Source organism: Coffea eugenioides, chromosome 11, assembly GCF_003713205.1.
Source record: "Coffea eugenioides isolate CCC68of chromosome 11, Ceug_1.0, whole genome shotgun sequence".
NCBI classification, from domain to species: Eukaryota; Viridiplantae; Streptophyta; class Magnoliopsida; order Gentianales; family Rubiaceae; genus Coffea; species Coffea eugenioides.
Window position 1 is genome coordinate 16,245,286 of NC_040045.1, and position 26,327 is coordinate 16,271,612.

Consider the following 26,327-nt stretch of genomic DNA (forward strand, 5'->3'; position numbering starts at 1 on the left):
TAACCCCTTTGGTTCCACCTTCAGGGGAAGGTGGGGCTGTCACAGTGTATCAGAGCCTAGGTTGAAATTAGCCTGGGTGTTTATATGAATGCTTGAATTCTGAAGGGTTTATTGTTTAGGCCCTTTTTAGATTATTTTATGGTAATGTGCTTTTGGTGTGGATGGACGATCTAGTGCGGACCGAGTGGGTGACCCTTGCAAGGCGAGCCGACCTTCGTGTAGCGCTCCCAGGTGATCCCCCCCGTACAGATACGCGCCCAGGAAGGGCCGTCGTGCGCTGAGCCCGTCTAACCGTCTCCGACGGTGTGAGTCGTAAACATAAGTAGCCTATCAGCTACTCGTGTTGCAGTGACAAAAGCGTGGGTTGCGAGAGTGTCGACTGGAGCCGAGGTGACCCAACTTAGGGGAGCCAAATGAGAGACAGGCCGAGCGCATTGAGGGTTTGAAGGACGATGTACTTGAGCCGAGGATACGGGTTTGAATGACGCTCTTGCGCTCAGCTGAAGGAGGTCAAGAGCGCGAGAGTAAGCGAGCTTCGCAAAGGTTAAGGCTCACAGCTGCCTCGATCCTGAACCTTTGTGCGGAATGTGGTCCGGGCGTGAGTGAATCGAGGACTCTTGCGCGGTGGACCTTAGGTGGGTTATTGGATCCACTCCGTCGGGTGGGTCTCATAGCTCGTCGTCGGTCTAGGTTATGACTCCTAGAGTTGTTTTGGATAGTTTTGGTTTTGTATATAAGGTGGATAGGGAGAAGGGCCTTAGCTAATCATTTTTGTGCGGCTAGATTAGCTACGTGTATATTTCTTTTGATGAGGCCATTCCCTTGGGGATTGTCCATGTACTTGACTTGACTTGACTGAACTTGACTTGACTGATTGTATATATGTGTGTTGTTTGCCTTGTTTGGAAAGTTTTGAGTTTACTTACATGCATTGTTTTATATTGGTTTAGTACCCTTGCCTAGACCAAGTAAAGTTTATGGAAGGAACACGTAGTGGACGGGGACGTGGGCGGTAATAGACAACCCACACCGGATAGGGGTACTGGGGAAACCTCTACTGGACCTAACCCTGACCCCAATGTGCAAATCACTGCCGCTATGCAGCAAATGACCAACTTGCTGGCACAAGTGGTGCAGCAACAAGGCCAGAATCCAAACCCTAATCCTAGAAACCCTGGAAACCCTGGCAATCATGTCGAGAGCGAAGACAGAGCTCTCGAACGCTTTCAAAAGTTTACTCCACCCAAGTTCATTGGGGGGCCAGATCCGGATGTTGCCGAGAGATGGCTCGAGAAAATGGTTGATATTTTTGCGACCTTGCATTACACCGATGAACGGCAGGTGACTTTTGCCGTATTCCAGTTAGAAGGGGCGGCCCGTTCCTGGTGGAACGAGATACGCCAAAAATGGGAACGGGAACAAACGCACAGGACTTGGGTGAATTTTATCAGGGAATTTAATGCAAAATTCTTCCCTCCTCTAGTTCAGGAGAGGAAGGAAGACGAGTTCATCCGACTCCGCCAAGGAACTCAATCGGTGGCGGAATCCGAGAGTCAGTTCACCCGCCTGTCTAAATTTGCGCCTGAGCTGATCATGACAGAGCAACGGCGAATCAGGCGTTTCATCCAGGGCTTGAACGTCGAAATCCAAAAGGACCTCGCAGTAGCTCAAATCAATGCTTTTAGCGAGGTCGTAGAAAAGACCCAAAGGGTAGAGAGTGCTCGATTGCAGGTCCGGAACTTCCAGGCGAAAAAGCGGGGCTTTCCTGGAAGCAGCTCCAGACAAGGGGACAAAGGTACTCCCTCCAAGTTTGGACGCGGAGCTGGAGGTGGGCGACAGTCAGGTTCCGGCAGAGGGGCTCAGTCTAGGGGCGGCCCAGCCGGGAGAGGCCAAGGTGGAAACTTCCAGAAGGGCTCAGGTTCGGCGTGTCGTGGACCTTGCGGGTACTGCGGAAAGCCGAATCACTCTGAAGACAATTGCTGGAAGAAGGGAGGTAAATGTCTGCGTTCCGGAAGCGCAGACCACCAGCTTGCTACCTGCCCACTCCTAACGCAAGAAGGAAGGGGAACTCAAGCCACGTCAAAGACCAATACGGGACCGAATAAGGGGAATGAGGCGAAACCTAAAGTGCCAGCTCGAGTCTATTCCTTAGAACCTCGACAGGTCCCAGATTCCTCAGAGGTCGTAGAAGGTACGATCCCTATTTTCCACCGTTTTGCCAAAGTTTTAATTGATCCTGGTGCCACCCATTCCTTTGTTAACCCTGATTTCATGTGTGGCATCGATATAAAACCTGCTAGTTTACCATACGACCTAGAAGTTAGTACACCCACGGGGAATCAACGGTTGGTTACTAGTATGGTTTATAGGGATTGTGAAGTGTGGGTAGGAGAGAAAAGATTGCTAGGGGACTTGATAAGTTTGGTCATTAAGGGGTATGATGTGATATTGGGTATGGATTGGCTAGCCAAGTATAATGCCCAACTGGATTGTAAAACGAAAGTGGTGGAATTCCGTATCCCTGGTGAGGCAACCATAAGGTTGGATATAAGGGGTAGGTTAGCCTCATCTGCTTTGATTTCGGGCATTCGGGCTAGGAAATTGCTAAGTAAAGGAGCGCAAGGATTTTTGGCTTTTTTTATTAACACCCCCACAGATAAGTTGAAAGTTGAGGATGTGGCCATAGTGAAGGAATTTCCGGACGTGTTTCCTGATGAATTAGTAGCCTTACCTCCGGAAAGAGAAATTGAATTCAAAATAGACCTGCTACCGGGATCCTCACCCATCTAAAAAACACCATACCGAATGGCTCCTGCCGAGCTCAAGGAGCTAAAGTTGCAATTACAGGACCTTCTGGAGCGGGGATTCATTCAAGAGAGTGGGTCTCCTTGGGGAGCTCCTGTACTGTTTGTGAAGAAAAAAGATGGTGGTTTGAGGATGTGTATTGATTATCGGGGCCTGAATAATATTACAATTAAAAATAAGTATCCACTGCCCCATATCGATGAGCTATTTGATCAGTTGCAAGGAGCGGTGGTCTTCTCGAAACTGGACCTCCGCCAAGGGTACTACCAGTTACTAATCAGGAAGGAGGATATTCCGAAGACCGCCTTCAACTCGAGATATGGGCATTACGAGTTCGCAGTGATGCCCTTTGGACTAACCAATGCTCCTGCCGCCTTCATGGACCTAATGCATAGGGTTTTTAAGCCTTACCTGGATCGATTTGTAGTGCTCTTTATCGATGACATCCTGGTCCATTCCAAGACCCATAAAGAGCATGAGCAACACTTGAAGACTGTCTTGCAAACCCTGAGAGACCATCAACTGTATGCCAAGTTCAGCAAGTGCGAATTTTGGCTGGAGAAAATTGCTTTTCTGGGGCACGTAATTTCTCAAGAGGGTATTTCAGTCAACCCGGCGAAAGTAGAGGCTGTGACTAATTGGAAGAGGCCAGAAACTCCCACTGAGGTCCGCAGCTTTCTAGGACTGGCTGGATATTACCGGCGTTTTATCAAGACCTTCTCCAAACTAGCCGGTCCTCTAACCGATTTGACGAAGAAACATGGTCGGTTCTTATGGAACGCCCGAAGTGAGACAAGTTTTCAAGAATTAAAGAAAAGATTGACCATGGCTCCAGTTCTAGTCTTACCAAACGGGGTGGACGGATATGCTGTGTACACTGATGCATCCCGAGAAGGCCTGGGTTGTGTATTAATGCAAAATCGAAATGTGATCTCTTTTGCCTCAAGGAAGTTAAAACCCCACGAGCAAAATTACCCGACCCACGATCTAGAGCTAGCTGCAGTTGTTTTTGCTCTGAAGAAGTGGAGGCACTACTTATATGGAGTAACTTTCGAGGTTTACTCCGATCATAAAAGCCTGAGGTATCTTTTCTCACAGAAGGAATTAAACATGAGGTAGCGACGGTGGATGGAATTTCTGGAGGATTACGACTGTACCATCAACTACTACCTGGGAAAAGAAAACGTGGTGGTCGATGCCCTAAGTCGCAAAGCTCAGGTAGCAAGCTTAATGATTAAAGAGTGGAATTTGCTCGAGTCGGTTTGCGAGTGGAAACCCTGCTCTGGGAGCCATAAGGTGATTTTTGGCAATATTAAAGTGACTTCCACTCTCTTGGAGAGAATTAAAGAAGCTCAAAAGGAGGATCAGATGGTACGGAAGTGGGGAGAGAAAGTGAAAAAAGGAGAAACCACTGATTTCAATTTTGGTCCTGAGGGTATTTTAAAATACCGAAACCGAATAGTGGTGCCGAAGGATGAATCATTGAAAATGGAGATTCTAGAGGAAGCCCATCGATCTAAGTATACAATCCATCCGGGTAGTAGCAAGATGTATCAAGACCTGAAAGGAACCTATTGGTGGGACAATATGAAGAAGGAAATTGCTCTGTATGTGCAAAAATGTCTCGTTTGCCAACAAGTTAAAGCAGAGCATCAAAAACCATCGGGTTTGTTACAACCCCTTGAGATACCTGAATGGAAGTGGGAAAACATCACCATGGACTTCGTTTCAGGTTTGCCGCGAACGCAGCGAGGACACGATGCCGTTTGGGTGATCGTCGATCGATTAACCAAGTCGGCCCATTTCTTGCCGGTGAACATGAAGTATTCCATGGACAAGTTGGCTCAACTGTACATGGACGAGATTGTAAAGCTGCACGGTGTTCCGATGAGCATCGTCTCCGATCGAGATCCACGTTTCGTATCTCGGTTTTGGCAAAAGTTCCAGGAGACTCTAGGGACGAAACTCAACTTGAGCACAACCTATCACCCTCAGACGGATGGACAATCAGAACGAACCATTCAAACTCTCAAGGACATGCTACGAACTTGCATTCTGGATTTTGGAGGCAACTGGGGTCAACACATGACCTTAGTAGAGTTTGCATACAACAACATCTACCATTCGTCGATTCAAATGGCTCCATATGAAGCACTATATGGATGAAAATGCCGATCACCAATTTACTGGGATGAAGTTGGCGAGAGAAAGACACTGGATCCAACAACTATTCCTTGGATGGAGGAAGCTCGAGAAAAGGTCAAGTTGATACGGCAACGACTCCAAACTGCTTCTAGCCGACAAAAGAGTTATGCCGACAATCGAAGAAAAGATTTGGAGTTCGAAGTTGGAGACCGTGTTTTTCTCAAGGTTACACCATTACGGAGTGTCACGGCGGGTAGAGGAAAGAAATTGCAACCGAGGTTCGTCGGACCTTACAGGATTCACCAAAGAATAGGAGCGGTAGCGTATCGATTAGAGCTGCCGTTTAGTCTCTCTCGAATTCACGACGTTTTCCACGTTTCAATGCTCGAGAAGTACTATCCCGACCCCTCCCATGTCTTACAACCAGAGGAGATCGACGTGGACGAATCGCTTGCTTACGAAGAAAAACCTGTCCAAGTGCTTGACCGGAAAGTCAAAGAGCTAAGAAACAAGCAGATTCCATTGGTGAAGATACTGTGGAGAAACCATGGGGTAGAGGAAGCTACCTGGGAAGTGGAAGAAGAAATGCGAACGAAATACCCTAACCTTTTCGTGAGTTAAGGTGAGAAATTTCGAGGGCGAAATTCTTTTAAGGGGCAGAGAGTGTGAGAACCCGTAATTTTCCATTTTCTAGGTTTTAGAATCTTTCATGGCTTGTTTTCTACATTTTCGTGCTTAGGAAAATTTCTAGATAATTTTAAGGAGCAGATATAATTTTTAGATGATTTTTCTAGTATCGAATAGGTTTTGAGAAATTAAGAGCGTATACCGGACGTGGGACCCACTAGTGCGAAAAGTTCAGAAAAATTCGGCCAACTAGGTTAAGTTTTGGATACTGGAATTAATTTATCGGGTGTTAAGAGATAATTAGAGGAGGCTAAGTGGATTGGTATAAGAGAGACAAGTTAGGTAAGTATTTAATAAAATGTGACAAGTGTCACCATTTGAGTGGTTTACCTTTAAGACCACTAAGCATGGTCTTACCATTTGACTTAAATAAACCAAAAATGACCAAAAATCATCAAAAATCCTCCATAAGTGGCCGGCCCTCTCTTTCTCTCTTTCTCTCTCTCTTACTCTAAGCACAAGGAAGAAAACTCTTCAAGCTTGCTCCAAATCATCAAAACCAACCATTGAAACTTGCAATTTCTCCATAAAACCTCTTCAATTAGTGTTTGTGAGTTGTTGTGTGAAGTTATTTGGAAAGTTAAGGTGACCAATTGCTCTCTCTCTCTTGTTTTAAGGTGAGTTGTGAAGAACCACCCTCCTCCCTTAATTGATGCTTAAATCATGCTTAGTGGTAGTATGAGATGCAAGTTTATGGATTATTTCTTGATTTGTGGTTGAAGTGATGAAGTTTTATTATTTTTCAGGATTTTTCTGTTTTAATATAAGCATGATTGTGTGGCTATCTTTAATGATTAGAAATGGTATATAATGACTTTAGGAGGTGGAAAAAGTGATTAATTGCAACTAATTTCTCGTTTGGAAGAAATTTCAGAAAATTAGGGTTCTAGTGGGAGCATTCTGCCCGAATTTTTAGTTCCTAGTTAGAGGCCGAATTGTCCTTGGATTAAAACATGAAAGTTGTAGGGAATGACATTTTAGAGGTGCCTACAAAATTTCAGGTCAATCGGAGTAGTGTAGAATGAGAAAAGTCGAAATTACTATTGCTGTTCTGGTTTTACCCGAATGGAAGAATTGCGCCTGTAATTGGTTGTTTTGGCTGGAATTGCTTCCGAATTGGTTGTTGAGGCTTTCTGATGAAATGTAACCCTGTTTCTTAGCTTTCATCTGGTTTTGGAATTTTTGGATTTGGACTTGGAGAGCCTGAGTTATGATGTTTCCGCTAGAATACGTTTTGTGAATCTGTTTTTACGGTTTTGATGTAGTATCTTGCATTTTTGACCTGTTTTTACTCAAAAATGGGTTGAGTGACCTTCTGTGATGTTGTAGCCCTGTCTTTTAGCTTCGAATCGGTGTATCGTACACCTTCATCCGATAATCGAAGTGAAATTGGTGCCATTACCGCAAAATGAGGTCAAAAACTGTTTTTTTCAGGGCCAAAGCTAATTGCATTTCCGAATTTTCTGGTTTCCTCTAATGTTTGTATATGCTTATGGAACCCTATTGGGGTCATGTTTGGCCTTGGTTTATGACTCGTTATCGAGTCTCATTGTACTTGTTTGCATGTTTTAGGGCGTGACGGTGGTGCACAACGTTCTTTTGACGGAAGTGCATGAAACCACATTTGCGAGCTTGGTGAGTGTACTACTCACTTGTATGTTAATATATGGCTTTGATACTTGAACTTGGTGCTTTGAATGTTAATTGCTTGAAGTGAAAGTGTACTTTATCACTCTCACTATGTGTTTTATATCATTGTTATCATGTGATTGAAATGTTACACGAAGTGTTACTTGAAATGAAAGTACATGGCTTGGTGTCGTTTGGACGAGTATCCAACGACTACAATTGTTATCAATGAGCTCAACCCCATTGGTAGTTGATTGAATCGAGCCGGCGAGGGCTTGGTCGTGCTAATTGATATGCCTTGGGGAAGTGTTATATGGAATCTTGTAGTATGCGAGACTCTCGATTCCGGTTTACTCGAGTAAAACCAAAGTGCAAATGTTTGGATTTCGGGCCCCGTAGGGGTATGTTAGGTGGAAGGAGTGGAAGTAAAGTGGAGTCTACGGTTGGTACTTTTGAACATTGACGGAGAGTCAATGACGTCCGATCAAGAAATGCAAACGAGGAAAGGGCTCTTGAGAGCCATCTGTATCCTTTTATCACTATATTTGACGTGTGCCTTTGCTTATTTTTACTATATTGAATGAAAGCTTGATGCTTATATGCACTTGGGTGCGTAAGTGATAGTATCTCACTGGGCAATTAGCTCACACCGTTCCTTTTGTTTTCCTTACAGGAATATGACTCTTTTTGGAATGAATCTTGATAGATGGTTGCCGAATGAACTAGATGTATATCGCTTTTGTATTGTATATGAAGTGAAACCCTAAATGTATCTTTAGGGCCGTTTTCACTTTCAATTTGGCAAACCGTGTATATATTAACTTTTGAAAACTTTTGTATGTCACTTTGGATTGTAATTGCTAAAGTTCAAGATGTGAATGTTTGTTTGATATTTGGTTGCGTTCTGACGGGTTGGTTACTATTCATGGCCGACTCCGAATTTCATTTTTTTTAATTTTGGGTTATTTTGCCCTTTTTCCTTGTTTACGCGCGTTATAAGTTCCGGAACGAAATAGATCGCTCTAAACTGCACCGTTAGTCCTGGCGAGAGCTGGGCAGGCAGTCCGCTAACCCCTTTGGTTCGCCTTAGGGGAAGGTGGGGCTGTCACACCTTATCACCCTCACTGGCTAGTCACCTCACAAACTTGTTCGAGCGAACGAAATTGAGCTTGGTTCACAAGTTCGGGTCACAAACTTGGTTCACATAGTCGGTGAACCGGATTCACAAACTTGGTGACCTCAAACTAGGTAGGACTGACTTCGACCAAGCCCTAACCGACTCTAATAGTCCATCTAGGTCTTGAGATCGACCTCAAACTCACAAACTTCACAAAATTACCCAAAAATCACCCCAAGCTACCAGTTCGAGGGGCTCAAACCCAAAATAATTCATGTAAACAAGTCATGTACAAATATGCATGTAAATTAGGGTTTAGGTCGAGTGCGATAAAGTACACCCTCGCCTATCGTACCCTTTTCATACATATCAAAACACATAAGCAACTAACGCATACGAATGGCCTGAATATTTACTCAAAACACAAAAGTAGTACAAAAGCAGAAATCACTTCGTGCGTGTTAGCTAGTAGGTCCCACCAACTCCGCCTAGCTCACCACGGTCTGAAATGGAAGATTGCATCACATTATATCACAAACAGCCACTAACATGCCCAAAACAAGCAAAACGGCAAAAGCGGCACATGCAAGTGCGGAAACGGCAAAATGGACACGCGCGCGCGCGCGGAACGGCAAACGGAAATGGCCAAATCTGCCATCTCAAACCGTTTTGATCAAAAGTTAGGCTAGGAATATCGGATCAAGGTAGATGAGATACCGTTTCGAAGCTACAAGGAAGGGCTACAACTTTTATTTAAACATCTCAACCCAGATCTCAATAGGTATTGGTAAAAAATGCACGAAATAGTTCCAGCCATCTCATGTCGGTTTATCAAACAGGCCCTGTTTGAAAGACCGTAACTCACGGCTCAGAAATCGGAATCAAGAAATTACAGAGGCGTTAGAAAGCTCATTCATAAGGATATAACTTTCATGTTTGGACCAAAAGCTGAATCAATACGGAGCATGGAGGAAAATGGGTCCAAACATTCCTGTCAGAACTGTCCAAATTCGAAGGCAGTTCTGACAACCGATCTTGTTTCGGTCATAACTGAAGCTACGGAACTCGGATTTGGATGAACTCTATACCGTTTCGAAGCTAAGACCAAGATCTACATTTCTTATAAAGAGGTCACCACCCAGTTCGTATGTTATCAAAACGGACAGAACATGGTCAGAGGCTAAAACAAGAAACACGGCAGAATGCTGAGTTTAGAATAGATACGACTATTTTGACCATAACTCCGGCTACATAGATCCGTTTGAGGTGTTCTTGGTGGTGTTGAAAAGCTAAGACAGAGGACTGAAACTTTCATGCTTTGGAAAATGGGTAAATCTGCACGGTTTATAGTGAATAGATACGGCCAAAAGACTGAACTGTCTAAACGGAACACTGGAAGGCAACCTAGGGCAGTGAGGGTATTTTAGTCTTTTCACAGGTTACGTTGCTCCGATTGAGTTGAAATTTTGTAGGAAACTATAAAAAATCATTATCTACAACTTTCATGTTTTATGCCAAGCCTAATTCGGCCTCTAACCATATGAAATGGAACCAGACAGAACAGGGTGAAATTTTTCCAGAAATCTGGAATTTTTGGGATTCAATGAAACTTTCTTGATTTCTTGCTCCAATCATCACTACAACCACTTATATAAGCTTAGATACAACATATCTCATCCATATAGCAAGTATAGGCAGCAAATACCTCAAACCCTAACTCACATATATCACCTTTAAATCATCATAACAACTTATATCACTACTAATCCACTCACATCATGAATTATACAACAACTTAAACCAAAATAAAAGGACCAAAGCCATGGTTTAGCCTTATACCTCAACAAATGAAGCTTGCAAGAGTAATACTTCACCTCCTCTTGGAATTCTTGGTTGCCCTAGCTTCCCAAGCTCACAACTCACACTTTAATCGGTTTAGAATTTTAAGTCCTCACTTGGATGGCTAGATTCAAGAAGAAATGGAGCAATTTTCCCTTGGTGTTTTTTCCTCTCTCTCTCTCTCTCTCCGTCAAGCAGCAGAAATATGGAGTGAAATTGAAGCCAAATAGATGATAAGAAGGTTGGAATTTGTCTTGGTCAAGGAGCCATGGTTGAGTGACACTTGTCACCACTAATACCAACCAAAATTTTCTTTTTCTTTCTTGCATTTTTAGCCCTAAATTTCGGTCAAAGCTAGCTGGAAATAAAGAGATATTTTGCTCAAGTATTAATGAGCTCATGTGGTAAGAAAGTGGTGGTCAAGTGGTGCGGTCAATCGGTAGTGCGCGGTACCCAACGGTTCGCGCCGTTTTTCCTTAAATCACACGTACTAGGGTTTTTACTTCCTATTCACTAACTTTTTATCATTGCTCCTAATCACATATTATTTCTCACCTAAAAGTCACCCTTAAACACCAAATTTGATCCTCGCTCCTTACCGGATAATCACACTACGGATACACGTGAAAAACCTAACTTACTCCAACTTGCAAACGAAAAGCGAAACCCGACTTGCTAGGTTCATTTACACTTATTGTAGAATGATTGGGTAGTATTAAGGGTTTTCCTAACTTTCAAACTCACTTTAATCACCACTCGAACTTATAATTAATACAAAAACTAAGGTTTCATTACTAGCCCCAACTTAGGGTTTTCGAATTAGTCCCAAAACCTAATGTTACCGCAGAAATAAGGAATCTAACCTAATATCAAACTAAGAACTGACTGGGGCCTCACACTATGGATTGACACCACCTCTCCCACAGGAATGCGCTGTTGGGACGAAAACAACGCAGTGAAGGACTTAGCCCGGAAGGTGGGAGAGACGGATGGTTGCCCACCTTCACCAGAAGGTTGGGCAGCCACAGCTGCCATCAGTGGCCTTGCCGGAGACAGCCTGGGCGGTGCGATGGCTAGGGTTTTCTTGATTCAGAAGGCTTCTTTTTATTAGTTACTTTGTAGCCTAAAGGTGTTCGCACTTTTAATCACATAATTCCTTTTATTTAATACCTACTCTTATCCACCAAACTTAGTGCACACACCTCACCAATTGATCACATTACCACAATGCACCATAAAACCTAGCATACACCAAACTATAAAAGTAAAAGTTAAAACTCTCGACTTTATCATTAAAAATAGTTACAAAAATTATGGCAAATAAATTAGTATTAAGAAAACTATAAATAAACTATCAAAATAATGAAAACTAAAAGAAAATATGAAAAAATTTTCAAGTCCTCACAGAGAGACCATCCTTAGCCCATGGTTCTTTAAGCGGAGCTACAACATGCCTCTCTCCACTACGAAACGAAATATTCTCGTAATTTTAACTACATAATTGGTCATGGGCTAACATACAAGTTTGCACCATAGTTAAAGGAATTCCGTCATATCATTCATACTTATTTTCGCTTAGTAAACTTCCAATCCTTGATAATGAAATGAAAGAAAAAGAATCGACAATATACACATGAATGACAAAATCTATAGGACCGAAAAGATAGATAAAAAATTATCATAGTTTATTTGTAGTTTATAGTTGATCATATCTACCATGCTACCAGGCATTATATATGAAAAACAAGCAAATAGTTTTTGCATAACTTGTAAATACATTCAAATCTACATCTAAACATTTCTTGATCAATTTAAAAAATAGTTTGGGCATATGAGTAATTCTACTTTCTTTAATATAAAAGTCAAATGTACAAGAATTTCATTTTCTGGCAATTTAATTAGCTAATTCTTGACAAAATAGCTTTAGCTGATTCAACAGTTGGTAGTTTAAGATTTAGTACTCTTCACAAACACCAGAAATCAAGAGCAATGCCATATCAAAAGAAATGACAAAAAAAAAGAATGAATAGAGTCTTAACATAACAAAGGTTGCTTTTATCTCTCCAAATTTAAAAAAAGAGAGCATAACTCACCAATATAAAAAATTCTAAAAGAAAGGTTGCTAGTAAAAGTACTTGTTTTTGAGCTAAAACTAATTCTAAAAATGTTAAAAAAAAGGCCTTAAATTATGTCAAACATCCCTCAGTTAAGAAGCCTATTTAGAGCATGGAGGGATTGGAAACTGAGTGGGAGATGGAAACCGAGGCCGTAGAGGGTTCAGAGCAAATTGGCTCCAACCGGTTCTAGCAACCTGCTGGGCTTAATTAGACCCTCCAATCAGTGGCTAATTACTCAGAATATAGCTGAAAAAATAAAAGATCGGACGAATGTTGTTCTGATGGGGATGGGTACAAAACTATTGCCACCGGACTGACTAAGCCCGGCAGCAAAAAAATTATATATTTTTTTAAACAAATGACTAGCAGCCAGGCTGACACAGCCCGGCAGCATATGGAAAAAATCAAAAAAATAAAATAAAAATGCTGCATAGGCAGCATTTGCATAAGTAAAAAAAAAAGGGGGGGGGGGGGACTGCCTTGGGTCAATTGGTAGATTCCAGCTTTGACTGGAATCTCAAAGCTGGAAGATGTGATCGATCCTTTTTTTTTTTTTTTTTTTTTTTGCAAAACAAAAATTTGGCTTTGTAATCTAGCCGTTCAAATGGAGTGGTAGTTAAATTTCATCGTTTCGCGGATTCATGTTTATCAAGTTTTTCTTCTTTTCTATTCTTTTCCTTTTTATTTTTTTATTGAGCAATAGATTTAATTTATAACTTCTTAGTTTACATTCAAAATTACTTTTTATGTTTAACTACCCACTATCATATATACTTCTACTTCTGTTCTTTTAAAAAATCACTATGAAATTATAATTTATTGGTATATTTTATTCAGATAACTATCAATTTTGTTTGCATTTTATAAAAAAAAAATTAAAATCAAATCTTTTATATTATAATTTCAACGATTATTTTTAAAGATTTGGACCATGCATCTTATTGTAAATTGAATGAGTTTTTTGTTTAAAAAACCTTTTTTTGGGGTTTAACATTTTTTTTAGGCAAAATATTATAACTTTTATTGAGAAATAAATTTCACATTACATCAGCAGATGCCAAACAGAGGTGCAAAAACATCCAAAACAGCAAAAAGAGAGAATTGCTCAACCAGAGAGCCAAACAACAGCAGCAGCAACAGCGAAACAACAGCAGCAGCAACAGTGCTTGAATGATTGTGGACGTCGTAGATTCCATTCTAGAAATCCAAATGTTTAGTAAACCCGAAAATTAGGATAACCTAACCTATCCAGCTTGAGGTCTCCACGAACCAATCGTGGCAATTGCAACCATGAATCATACACTATATTGGACTCTAACTCAGTTCCAACCTTAGATAAGCGGTCTGCAGGCACATTCGCTTGACGATAACAATGAGTGACGGATTGAAAGAAATGCCTAAAAGTGAGCAATTGATCCGGCTCTCGTTGCAAACCCCATGGACATCTACTAACCCCCTTAACCATTTGGACTATAAGTAAAGAATCTGATTCCAAATGCAAGCAAAAGAAACCTCGCATAACACAAAGCTTAACTTCAAATAACAAAGCCTTCAACTCTGAATGTAAACTCGACATGACACCCCAATAACACGCAAAACCTAACAAAAACATCCCCGAGCTATTCCTCAAACCCCCCCCCCCCACCACCACTCCTTCCCGGATTACCTAGAGAACAACCATCGGTATTCAGTTTACATATCGTCAAGAATGGAGGGATCCACCTAACCAGGATGAACTTAAATGTTTTTTTCCAACTCACCAGTGAAGAGTAAAAACATGGCCACGAGTACCTTCCAACTCCCATGTCTGTAAAATGTAATTGGAAAATATCATAGAGATCAGAAAGAAAAAAAGTATGAATCTGCATGACCGACAACACCTTGCCTTCGCAAATTGCAGCATTCCTAGCTTTCCAAAGATGCCAGCAAATCAGCGATGGCAGCAGCTGATAAACCAATTTAAGCTTCATGTTTTTAGCTGGCGGGGTTTAACATAAGATAAAAATAATTGATTTAGCAAATCTGTCTTGATCTTTTTCTTACGTTTCAACTTCGAAAAAAAATTTACCAAAAGAAATGAAAAGGCTTAGTCAGCCAGGCAGCATAAGTTTTTAATTAAACACAAAATTTTACCTCTAAAAAATTAAAGAAAAAGGGATAATAATATAAGAAACCTCCCTTCAGCTTTTTTTTAATATCACTTATTACTCCTAAAATTTTAAAAATATCACTTACCTTCCAAGACAAAATCTTAAAAAACCCTAGCTAGACTACACTTTTACACTTTTTGTTAACCAAAAATATTCTTAAATGATTTTATATGCTCCATTTTTATTGAGTTGCTTATCTATCAAAAGTTCCCCCTTCAAAAGCCTGAATTCTCTTAACTTTCCGATAAGTACTATGACTTTTTCTTTGTTTTGGTTTCTCTCTCAGTTACCGTGTATGATATATGACTTTTACTTTGTTTTGGATTCTCTCTTAGCTACTGAGTATGAATTCTGAAGAAATAACAACTCAAGAAATTCTTAAGAGGATGGAGAAAAATGAGTACATAAAACAGAAGACATGAATACTAGTCTTTTCATTAATTTTTGAGTTTCTATGCAGGTATATCAAAACTAAAATGTGGAGAAATTAAGAACACTGCCGTGTTGCTTTTTAGTTTTCACCAACCTAAGGACGTTTCTTTATTTCCCCGTGACAAAGGGCACTAGAACAGAACTTTCCTTCTTTTAATGTGAAGTGGGAAAAATTAAGATTAGCACCTCGAATTTGCAATTTTCGTCATGTCTAGAATGGCTTAATTAGGAAGGCAAATTTTTTTTTTCAATTTAATCACCCCTATAGGGCTATGTCAGCCCAGTAGCCGGTAGGGGGACAAAAAATGCAAAAAAAAAAAAAAAAAGGTCGGTCACATCTTCCAGCTTTGAGATTCTAGTCAAAGTTGGAATCTACCAATTGACCTGAGGCATCCTTTTTTTTCCTTTTACTTCTGTAGATGCTGCCCGGGGAGCATTTTTTTTTTCGTCTTTTTCCATATGCATCAGACTGACAACCGAGCTATGTCAACCCGGTTGCCAGTCCTTTGTTTAAAAAATATATACATAATTTTTTGCTGCCTGGCTTAGTTAGCCCGGCCGCAATAGTTTTGTACCTACCCCCGTCAGAACAACATTCATCTTATTTTTTTATTTTTTTAGCTATATTCTGAGTAATTAGCCCCAATCAGTTGGACTTAATTTTCCACTTTGATAGCCTTTTTCATTCCACCTTTCTTGTACACAGATGTCTAACATTTGTATGATTTAATTCACATCTAAGTATGCCTGAAAGTAGCACCAAATTGATCAATAGAACAATCATTCTTCTTAAACCATACACAACAGCAAAAGTTAACCAAAAACTCTAATTTAACTAACTTTTTGTTTTGAAGTCCTTTTTTTTTAAATGGGAGATTTTGAATCTAAAACTTTTTACTTATAATCCCTCCCACCATACCACCCAACCCAACTATCCCCTCTCCTCCCCTTTCCATTTAAACTAACTTAACAATGCAAAACACATTAAGGGCTACAACCAATGTTTTTAAAAACTTGTACAAAACTAACACTTATCATAGTGCTTCATGAATTTCTAGAGGCACCACTATTGGGTCCGTTTGGATTAACTGTTTTTGGGGTTGTTTTCAAAAACAACACTGTAGCATTTTGTTTTTCAAATACAAGTCCGTTTGGATTAGTTATTTTTGGGGTTGTTTTTCAAAAACTCTATGAAAAACTTTTACTGTAGATGTTTTATGGATTATTTTTAGATGTATTTTTAAAACATATTTTTGATTATTTTTATAATTTATATATTTTTATAACAATATACATTTATACATTTATAATACATTTATAAATATTTATAAATAAATATATTTATATATTTATATAAAAATATATAAATGTATTATATTATATATAATACATAATATAAATATATTTATAAATGTATATTATTATAAATGTATAAATTATAAATGAATATTATATAAATGTATAAATTATAAATTATAAAATTTATATTTTTATATTTATATACATTTATGCATTTATAATACATTTATAAATATTTATAAATAAATATAGTTATATAAAAATATATAAATGTATTATAAATGTATTATATTATATATAATACATAATATAAATATATTTATAAATGTATAAATGTATATTATTATAAATGTATAAATTATAAATGAATATTATATAAATTTATAAATTAATATATTTTAAATATATATTAATATTATGTGTACATGTGTTAATATAATAAATAAAAATGTATTAATGTATTAATATTATGTATAAATGTATAATTAATATTATGTATATTAATATAAATGTATAAATGTATTATAAATGTATTATATTATATATAATACATAATATAAATGTATATTATAAATATACATAAATATATATATTATGTATAAATGTACATTTATATAAATGTATAATATATATAATATATTATGTATATATTAAATATATAATATATAATATTTATATAAATTTATAATTACATATTTATATTATATATAATTTATATAATATATAATATTTATATAAATATATTAAAAATATATTTTATATAAAATAAAATATTTATAATATGTATAAATAAATATATTTAAATTAATATAATATATATCCTATACATAATTGAAATATACAAATTGAAATAAACATATTAAATATGTATTTGGAGTTATTTTTGATATATTGTTTGGATATGTTGTTTTTGAAATACACATTTACTGTAGCATTTGGAATGTGAAAAACAGTTTTTCAAAAACAGACCCAAAAACAAGGAATCCAAATGGACCCAATGTTTTTAATTTTGGATCGGATAGTGACTCATGCAAACTTAGGGGTTAAGAGTCAATGGATTCGATCAGTTGAGTTGGGGTCTAACCGAATGACATAATAATGGCATTGTATATATTTTAATTACAAATATAAAATGTCAAATTAAAAATTACCTATTTAAATATACTAATAAAAAATCTTTAAAAAATTTTCACCTGCATATCCTACACATGAAGCTCATGAAATACAACCAATCTGCAAACACAATAAATGAGATTTTGTAAATAAAAGATAAAAATCAATTTTATGTTTCACAACCTTAGAGTTTTTTAAATTCAAATACATATTAATGGGTCTAGAATTTTATAAGACTGTAACCTTGAACAATATGGGGAAACATTTGGAAAAATGCAAAAACTAAGGTTTCAAATGATAATCATAAAAGAGTTATATATGTATATTTTTAATTATTTGAAACAAGGGGTCAAATTGAAATATAAAAAAAAAATTAAATAAAAGACAATAAGCTATTCTTTCTTCTTCTCCAGTCCGAATCTGACGCCACAAGCAACACTAGGTTTTCCATTCTTATCAGTTTCCATCTTTTCTTCTTCTTTTTTTAAATTTAAATGTTTTTTTTTTGGTTTACAAACCAGCACATTCACTTTTTTCTTCTTTACTTTCTCATTTTTTTATTTCTTTTGATTTCAAATCTTCTCTCCTTTGTTTTTTCTTTGATTTTTAGATCCCACCTCCACTTCTTTCCTTATCATGTTTTCTTTCATTTTCATTTTGAGTTATATCTACCAAGAATTCAAATCAATCTTCATGAGTCTAGGTCGGTGGTTTACTACTCGTGCTGCTGTTCGTGGGAAACTCCAAGCTTGAAGAAAGAATTTAGCAAAAACCAAAAAGTTTAAAAACCCGATTTGCTTGGGTTGAAGCGGTTCACGGTCAAACTAGGGTTTTGATGGGGTCTTTAACAATCTGAGTTTTATCATCAACTCAGACCAAAGGCTTGGCTGGTTCATGGTTCAATCGGTCAAATTGGCTGGTCTAGTCCAAATTTAAGAACATAGGCTACAACAGTATGGTGGAACCCTAGATTGGCCAAACTTTTCCACCAAATAAAGTGCAAAGTTAAGATTGGTTATACTTTTGGACCAAATTTGTGTAGTTTAGACAGGGTAAACTAATGGTCAAAAGGCCTTGATCTAGTGTAAAAACAATTGACATAAATACTTTAGGTATAGGAAATTCTGGATGCTAATTGCTAATCTTCCAATTGAGAATTAGTTCAAGGGATACTCTGAATGTTACAAGGGAGAAAGGAAAATGGGGAAAGGGGAGGATTTGACAATCAAACTAGAGACCTCACCCACCTATTGGTTAACATTCCTACCACTTGATCTAATTTGAGAAAAATATTAGTTTGATTTCTATTAGTAGTAGTATGACTCTCAATAAAGTGTTAGTTATACTCTTTTAGGAGTTGTGCATGATATCTCTTCATTATGAGTAGCTTAAAAAAAATGGAAACAAATGTTAAAACAGTTCATAAAACTGCTAGTATTGCCATGTTAAGCGTGCCCGTTCCAACTATCTAGTACATTCGAGGTTTGAAGAGCAAGCTATATTACTAATAATGACAATAGTGGCATAAACAATTGGCGTTGCAGGAGATTTCACGGTTGAAGTAGGTCAAAGAGTTGGTTTCACCCGGGCACGTGCCTTTTCTCGTGAAACATAAAGTTATAAATAGTGTCACAAATATTACAACCATTCGGTAGTATATGACTTATAGGACGACATAGACTGGAATGTTGCTTTGAACTTTGAACCAGCTTTTAAGTATAAGTGGCATGTTGCTTTGAATTGCACATTGTTTGAACAATTCATACCATAGAACCAATTGTTACGTCTCTCTCCCATTGTGTGGGAGACTAGGAATCTATACATTACAATTGGTGCCACGTTACCCAGCTGTCACGTGGTCTAGGCTATGGACTAGGGAAGATCCATTTTCCCAATTCAAGGAGGGGCCCCTACAATGTTGTAGGTGCAAATCATGAAATGGATTACTATATATCTGCAGACTTCAACAGTTTTAATGAAGTTTTAAGCACAATTTCAGAAAAACAAAAAAAAAAAAAGAGGAAATAAAGATAGAATAATAACAAAAAACAGTGCGAATTCTGATTAGATGACAGAATGTTGTCAACTTAGTCGAGAAATGCAGGCTCATTAGTCTAAGTTCAGTCTCAGGGATTAAACTTACTAGTTACTACCATGTCTCGTACAGTCCAAATGAACAGGAACTACATATGCCTGCAAAGGAGTCATTTCTTGAACTGGTAAGAAACTCATCCTAGAGATCAGCCTGTTGAGAAAACAACAATGGACCTTTCACACTTTTTCTCATATTAATTAAAAACAGCTCTTTTCTCACTTCCTTCAATCTGGCTGAAGGGCACCAACATAGGAGCAAGGGAGACAAACGATTCCTTTAGATGTCCATGTTAGGAACAAAATCAAGTAAATGAATACAACTAATTACTAAATAAGTCAAACGGGCTTCAGTGGTGGCACTTTATGTACACCTAAAACACTTGCCTGGAAGTAACTTCAGATGTTTGCGAGGCCAAGAATTATTGACATCAAATAAAAGGACTATAACCATACAGATGGTTAATATCTGTCAGCATACGGTGTACCATACACAATCAAGTATGGTACAGTACGTAAAACAGTATCAATTGGAATAGCAAAGTTGACACCAGAGGACATCCCTGTGCCTGCACCAGTATAAGATAAAACATTCAGATAAGTTTGTTTTGGGGAAGCTGGGGCATGAGGATTGGGAGAGGTGGGGACCTTTTCTATGATTTTCCCTTCCCCAGAATCCTCTGTGTGGTAGGTGAAACACATTTAGGCTATATATGCATTTATCGGACTGGAGAGCGTTGGCAGTTTTTATTGGGTGATAAGAGTAAAACAATCCATGCTGTGCACAACTTACTTTATTTTCATCCAATTTTTTCAATGTAGTACAAGAACTTCCCCTTACAAGCTTACTATGATTGTCTTGAATTTCAAGATCCTAGAAGCGGTTGTAGAAGTATGCACTCTTAGAATACTTCTTAAGATTCTGCATCTAAATAAAATGAGAATTTTGGCACTAGTTCATATGCTATATTTATGGTTGCAGAGGTTAAAATTGCTAGGGAAAGAATTCGACATGACAAGGCTCCAAAGGCTATGCAATCCCAAAAAAGCATCTAAAATAAACCGATCTCAAAGTTCATTTAGAAAAAACCAAACCCCTAACTGGTACTAAATCAAAATTCATTAATTGATATTAGATGACCAGATAGAACATAAGATATCTTCAGTAAAAAAAAAAAAAAAAAGCAATGCCCAACTAAAACACCAAGATCAATATTTTTTTCAAAAAAATATTAACAACAATAATAGCAGGAAGACAAAAATGCTAGCAAATGAGCTACGAAGTCTAGATGTAACAAAAAGTTCACAATGCCCAGCGATGGATCAAATCCTTTTTTATCTCACTGGGTTGTGACTGCTGGATGATATTCACACCTCAATAAATTTTAGGTACACATCCAGGCAAGTTTCACAAGGGCATCAAATATGGAACATATTCTCAAAAGACGAAACCATAGACCAACACAATATCGTTGTACCTTTGCGAGTGAATGTGGCTGTATTGACTCCTATAACATGGCCGTAGTAATCAATTAACGGCCCACCTGAGTTCCCTATATCAAACAACTGCAAATCATAAGCATCTTAATTTATACCAGGAAAACGCACTATTTAATTCAATCTTCCCATCCATTTTAGACACAGATCGAAAGCAGGAAAAAGGATCTATTACAGCACCTTTTCTACTATGTAAATGGTATACCATATATAAAAAAATAAATGCACAAAAACTACAGCATTTGAGCCAACAGAGTACTTGGGTTGCTCTTGGATACAGAAGAAGTTTGTGCCAGTTGAGACTCTTGCCCAAACCATTGCCTATTTTCTTGTCTGTTATACATGGTTTTCTTGTTTTGCAGCATTCCCTAGCACACTCATATGAACTTTTTCATTACTAATGTTTTGATCAGCCTAGAAAATACATTTTTTCTCCTAGTGGAAGAATAACCTGTAGAATGTAGTTTGCTGTAAACCTTATTTCCCGGTTAGACCAGTTTCAAACTGACCGTGTTTCTTAAATATTTTACCACAAAGTTATCATATTTTGCTTTCTTGATTATGAGACAAAAAAAAAGGGATAAAAAGAGAGAACTCGTCAATTTCATCAATCTAAGATTAAAGAAATTTCAAGGAAAGTAGAAGATAACCAGCACTAATAGCGGCATCAGTTTGAATAGCTCCTTTAATGGCTCTTCCATTTGGTGAAGGTATCTCTCTGCCCAGTCCACTGATGACCTGTAATATTGGAATAACCATATCCATATGTAGTGAAGCCACCAGCTACTAATTCACACACACAATTATTGTTTCCAGAAGAAATTGCTTTCAAGAGTCAACACAATCGGACTTTCAGGCCAAAAATGAATGTTACCCCTGTTGTTAAAGTGTTTGCATATCCATATGGATTTCCAATGGAAAGGCAGCTCTGACCAACACGGAGGCCTTGGGATGTACCGAGAGTTACTGGTTTCAGTTCATCTCCTTCTACATTAATCTGCACAAAGTCAAGTATATTAAACTGCCCAATTGACACAAAATAAGGTATCAAAACAGCTGCACAGCACATATAGATCAAAGTATCATTGCATGCATTTATGCCAACAGTAGTTTTTGCATGCTGAAAAAATAGCATCCAAAAGCAACTTGAGCATATGTACTTCAAATTTATAAACACATTGTGATCTGCAATATGAGGGATATATCACAAGTGAGTGATGGTTAATGTCAAACAATCAAACACAAAATATCTTATTCTCTTCCTATGTTGTAGTTCACGGACAAGACAGTTCAATATTTACTTTAATTTGAGAAAAATAAATATGTGGGAGATACAATTTATCTTAAGATAAAAAATAATTAATACGACTGCTGGACAGACCTTGTAGCATCAAATTATGGCTAAAACCACATTTTCTTGGTTAAGTTGGATAAAACAACTTTTTGAAATGACATCTATATTTTGTATAGCTGTATCGAGGAATTCTCCTGGTGGTAACGCAATGCTATCCCGTCAGATTTTCTTTTATTTTGATTTAGTTCTCACTGTTATATGATCATTTTAGGAATCTAATCAGATGTTTAAGGCCCCTATCTTTATGTAGAATGTGTGGTGAGTTGAACTACTTCCAAAAGCTAGAGCACCACAACTTACTAATTCATGTTCTTAGACTGTGATCGTGTAAAAAAAAAATGTTATTATCTTGAACTGTGACCAGACAACACCACTGTGAACCCCCCCCCCCTCCCCAAAGCCTCAAAAATGGATCAGTTTTCTGATTATGCAAGCAAAAGGCACAGCAAATTGATTTAAATGAAAGTTCAGATGGAGGGAAATTCAAAAAACAGCTCAATGAATTTTCATGTGTAAGTCCTTCAAGGATAAAAACAACATGTTAGATAGGGTGAACAAGTTTCACAATGATGCAATTGGATGCCGCTACTGTGCAAAAATGAATTGGTCACTGTTGTTGTGGAAATAACAAGTCTAGAACCCAACTGGTTTCTCCACAAGTCTCCAAGGCTTTCAGAAAACATTTCCTTATCAACAGTTCGTACTGAATGTTTTCCTCCTCTTAGGTAACCAAACATTAGCAGTAAATTCATCCATATACACAAATTTTAACAGCTTTATCCATCTCCATCACTGATCACTCTGCATTCATAGGTCTCAGCACTTTGTAAGGATGATATGGATTGGACCTTTCTCAGTCTCATAATTGACAAGTTAAGACGAAAGCCTATGGTTTAAGGATAGAAAGCTGTATTAGACTTTAGAAACGGTAGAGACAAAACAGAGAAAATACTCACTAAAGGAAAACCTTTAAAGCTGTCCAAGGTTTGTTAATTAATTATTGCTCCAAACAATATTCGCCAAGAGAGAATGTGCAGGTACTAAGAAATTAATCTCCACTATTGGTCAAGCAACATGTTCTCCATGTAGAAATCACTTAATCCATTATCTTAGAAGACTGGAATTGCTACTCGAAGATACTAATTGTAACAGTCTGATCCATCTCCATAAGTCACCTGCTCTACATCCTTATGTTTGTAGAACGTCATAGGCAGGACATTTGATCAGACCTTTTCTCAATCTCTAAATCTCAAATTAAGAGGAAGCTCATGGCGTAAGTAAGGTGCGCTATGTTATACTTCAGCACGATGATAAGAGAACCGCAAACATACTAACTACAAAAAGATGTCTGAAAAGGTTTCCCGAAAATAATCATCAATTAATGCTTCAAGCAAATACATCTCCGAAGAAAGAATGTGCAGGTACTAAGAAATTGATTCCAGAATGTCATAAATAAGTTTCTTTAGGGAACTAAAACATGGATTGTGAGAACATTCGAAAATACTGATCAGAATAGATGATACTTAGCTAGAAAACTAGACAAAGTACTTTTGTCAGCAAACACTGAGCACCTTTAAAACAGCAAGATCATAATCTGGATCATAACCAACAATCTTTCCTTCTCTGGAAAAATTGTTCCCTCTAGCATCCACCAGTGATATCTACACAATAAATGGACACAAAAATAGATTATTCCCCATAATAGGATAAAGAGAACTGCTACATGCACATCGAACTGTCCTGTGCAGTCCAGTTCATGCCTGTTGATGTCAGAGATGTACAAGTAATAGGACCTTACAGAGCTGTAGTCCACTTCTATCTGTAGCTAACTTGGCAACAACATGATAGTTAGTAACCTGCCATAAAGGTAAAGCTTGTTTTAACTGCTGCAGCAAACCGCATTTCAGAGGATATATGTGACAAAAGTGAAGCGCAAGCAAAGATACCTGACTGACAAATAATTTTGCAGCCAATCTTTTGCCACAGAAATTTAAAAGAATTCTAATGCTTCAGGGATGTGACAATTAAACATTGTTTGACCAATATTTCAAACAAATTGTGTAATATTTCACAGAAACAAAAGCATCATGCATTTGAGGAACAGAGACATGAAAAGACAGTAGATAACCTTCAAAGTCCATTTATTATAGTTTCCCAATATCAATAACAGACAGCGTATAATCACAAGAGTGGCTTCAGCAGCTACTTAGAAACAATGCAGCATCATCAATTCATTAATTAAGACTATTTGCATCTATTTCTCAATTTTTCAGAGAAAAAAATGGAATATAACTTTTAAAATGGGCGTTGCAAAAATTTAAGGGCAAAAGGATAGCATCTAGATATGATAACATATAGCCAATGATAAAAGCAATGGAAAGATCAAGATCTAATAGTATACTAAGAATCATAATTGAAACAAAAAGACCATAAAAAGAATGGAAATCCTACAATGTGACCAAACTGATCCCAAATGAAGCCTGAACCTGTCCCTTCCACTTTTGCATTTTCATCATCTAATGCAGCGATCTGGGCAGAGTTCTTGGGAACTTTAGTCAATTCAAGGTCTTTAATGAAGACAACAGAAGGTGAAATTTCCTACAAGCATAGAAGCCAGTTAAAGTTCCGTCGGGAATTTAAAAAGTACATGAAGGAACCTTACATCAAATGGAGATAATTTACATCTCCTGCAACCAAAGTAGCTACTTGTATTAGGAGTTTTCAAAATTCTTATAGTGGAGAATATGTAGAGTTCTAAACCCTTTGATAAGTGATGTAGAACTGAATTTTATCCTAGTTGGAAGTTACATCTGACAGTACAACAACCTCAACTAAGATGAATCTTCAAATTAGTAATTGATATAAAACAGGTTGGCAAAAAAATATATTCATTCAGGGACTATGTGATTATCATTAACTAAAACAGTGGTCAGTAACTAATCCCGCAATCGACAAGTAATGGATTGATACCAAAAGTCAATGCAAAAGATTCCATTACACTAACGCGTTAAAACTCTTCATAAATAACCAAAAAAAGGAAAAGTTTGCAATTATCCTTCATCAGATAACCATAAAAAGAAAAAAAATCACATTGATCACAAAGAAATCTAAAACATGATCAAAGCATTAATTATCATATCATACAACAATTCAAATTCAACCATAATTTATGCTGAGTTTAAAGCACATTTAAAACTGACAACGAAGATCCCATTTTCATTATGGTGTCTCATTGCACAATACCACAAGCTACAAGAGGAGAGGATGAAGACCTGGAAGAGTTCAACAATTCTTTCTTCTTGTTGCTGAAGTTCATCAACTTGTAATGCCAAGGCAGAGTTAGACTTAAACCAAGAAAGACCTGACAACATCAAAGAAGAAGAACACAGCAAGGCTTTACGTTTCGTGAATGACAATTCGGTGTCCATTGAACCCGATTGCGAAGGATAAGGGGAAGACTTCGTATAGTGGGCTACAACTGAAGATGTCATACAGTATAGAGCTGCCAATACCACCATGGCTGACACTCGAAAGCCCTACCAATTTGCTTTGCTTAGGCCTTGAAGGGGGACTCCAACGACCATTAGAACTTAGAATAGGACCAAACAAATCACATGTGTGGTCCAGGATTGGCCGCGTGCCGGTCAGTGCCTGCTATAAACGGTAGTTGAATGATGTATTATGGTAAGTTTTCTCAATTAATTGGTAAGCTTTTGATGTGAAATGCACAAATTTTAATTTTTATGTATTATAAAAAAATACAATAATATTTTAGAAATTACAATATATATATATCATATAAATACAAAAAACTTGATAAAAAACTACTGTTGTCTAGCAAGTGAAATCATCACACAACAAAACACAACTCTAACCCATAAATTAACCATTTATAGTCATGGTAGTAGAAAATAATCATATTTTGGCATCAAAGAAAAGAGAAAAACAAGAAATAAAGTTGTGATACTTGTATTTAACCTAAACAATTCATATAAGGAGAAAACAAATGAAATCCTTCTTCAAAAATACTAAACAATAATAAGGAGAAGAAA

At 37.4% G+C, this 26,327-nt stretch overlaps 1 protein-coding gene across 1 annotated transcript; it reads right to left on the bottom strand.

Moving 5' to 3' along the window:
- Positions 1 to 19,369: 19,369 nt before the first annotated feature.
- LOC113752940 (protease Do-like 5, chloroplastic) lies at positions 19,370 to 25,847 on the bottom strand. Its single transcript, XM_027296998.1, has 8 exons — positions 25,548 to 25,847; positions 24,727 to 24,873; positions 24,069 to 24,131; positions 23,847 to 23,936; positions 21,796 to 21,918; positions 21,572 to 21,659; positions 20,903 to 20,977; positions 19,370 to 19,993 (listed from the first exon to the last, which is right to left on the bottom strand). Exons 1-8 carry the CDS (start codon positions 25,791 to 25,793, stop codon positions 19,887 to 19,889), a joined length of 939 nt encoding a protein of 312 aa, XP_027152799.1. The 5' UTR covers positions 25,794 to 25,847; the 3' UTR covers positions 19,370 to 19,886.
- Positions 25,848 to 26,327: the final 480 nt, after the last annotated feature.

Excerpts from the sequence above, each read along its gene's own strand:
- LOC113752940 (XM_027296998.1), bottom strand. The coding sequence starts at position 25,793 with ATGGTGGTATTGGCAGCTCTATACTGTATGACATCTTCAGTTGTAGCC. Across the intron at positions 23,937-24,068 it reads GTGGACTACAGCTCTGTAAG|ATATCACTGGTGGATGCTAG; the intron begins GTCCTATTACTT and ends TTTATTGTGTAG. Across the intron at positions 21,660-21,795 it reads CAAACACTTTAACAACAGGG|GTCATCAGTGGACTGGGCAG; the intron begins GTAACATTCATT and ends CCAATATTACAG.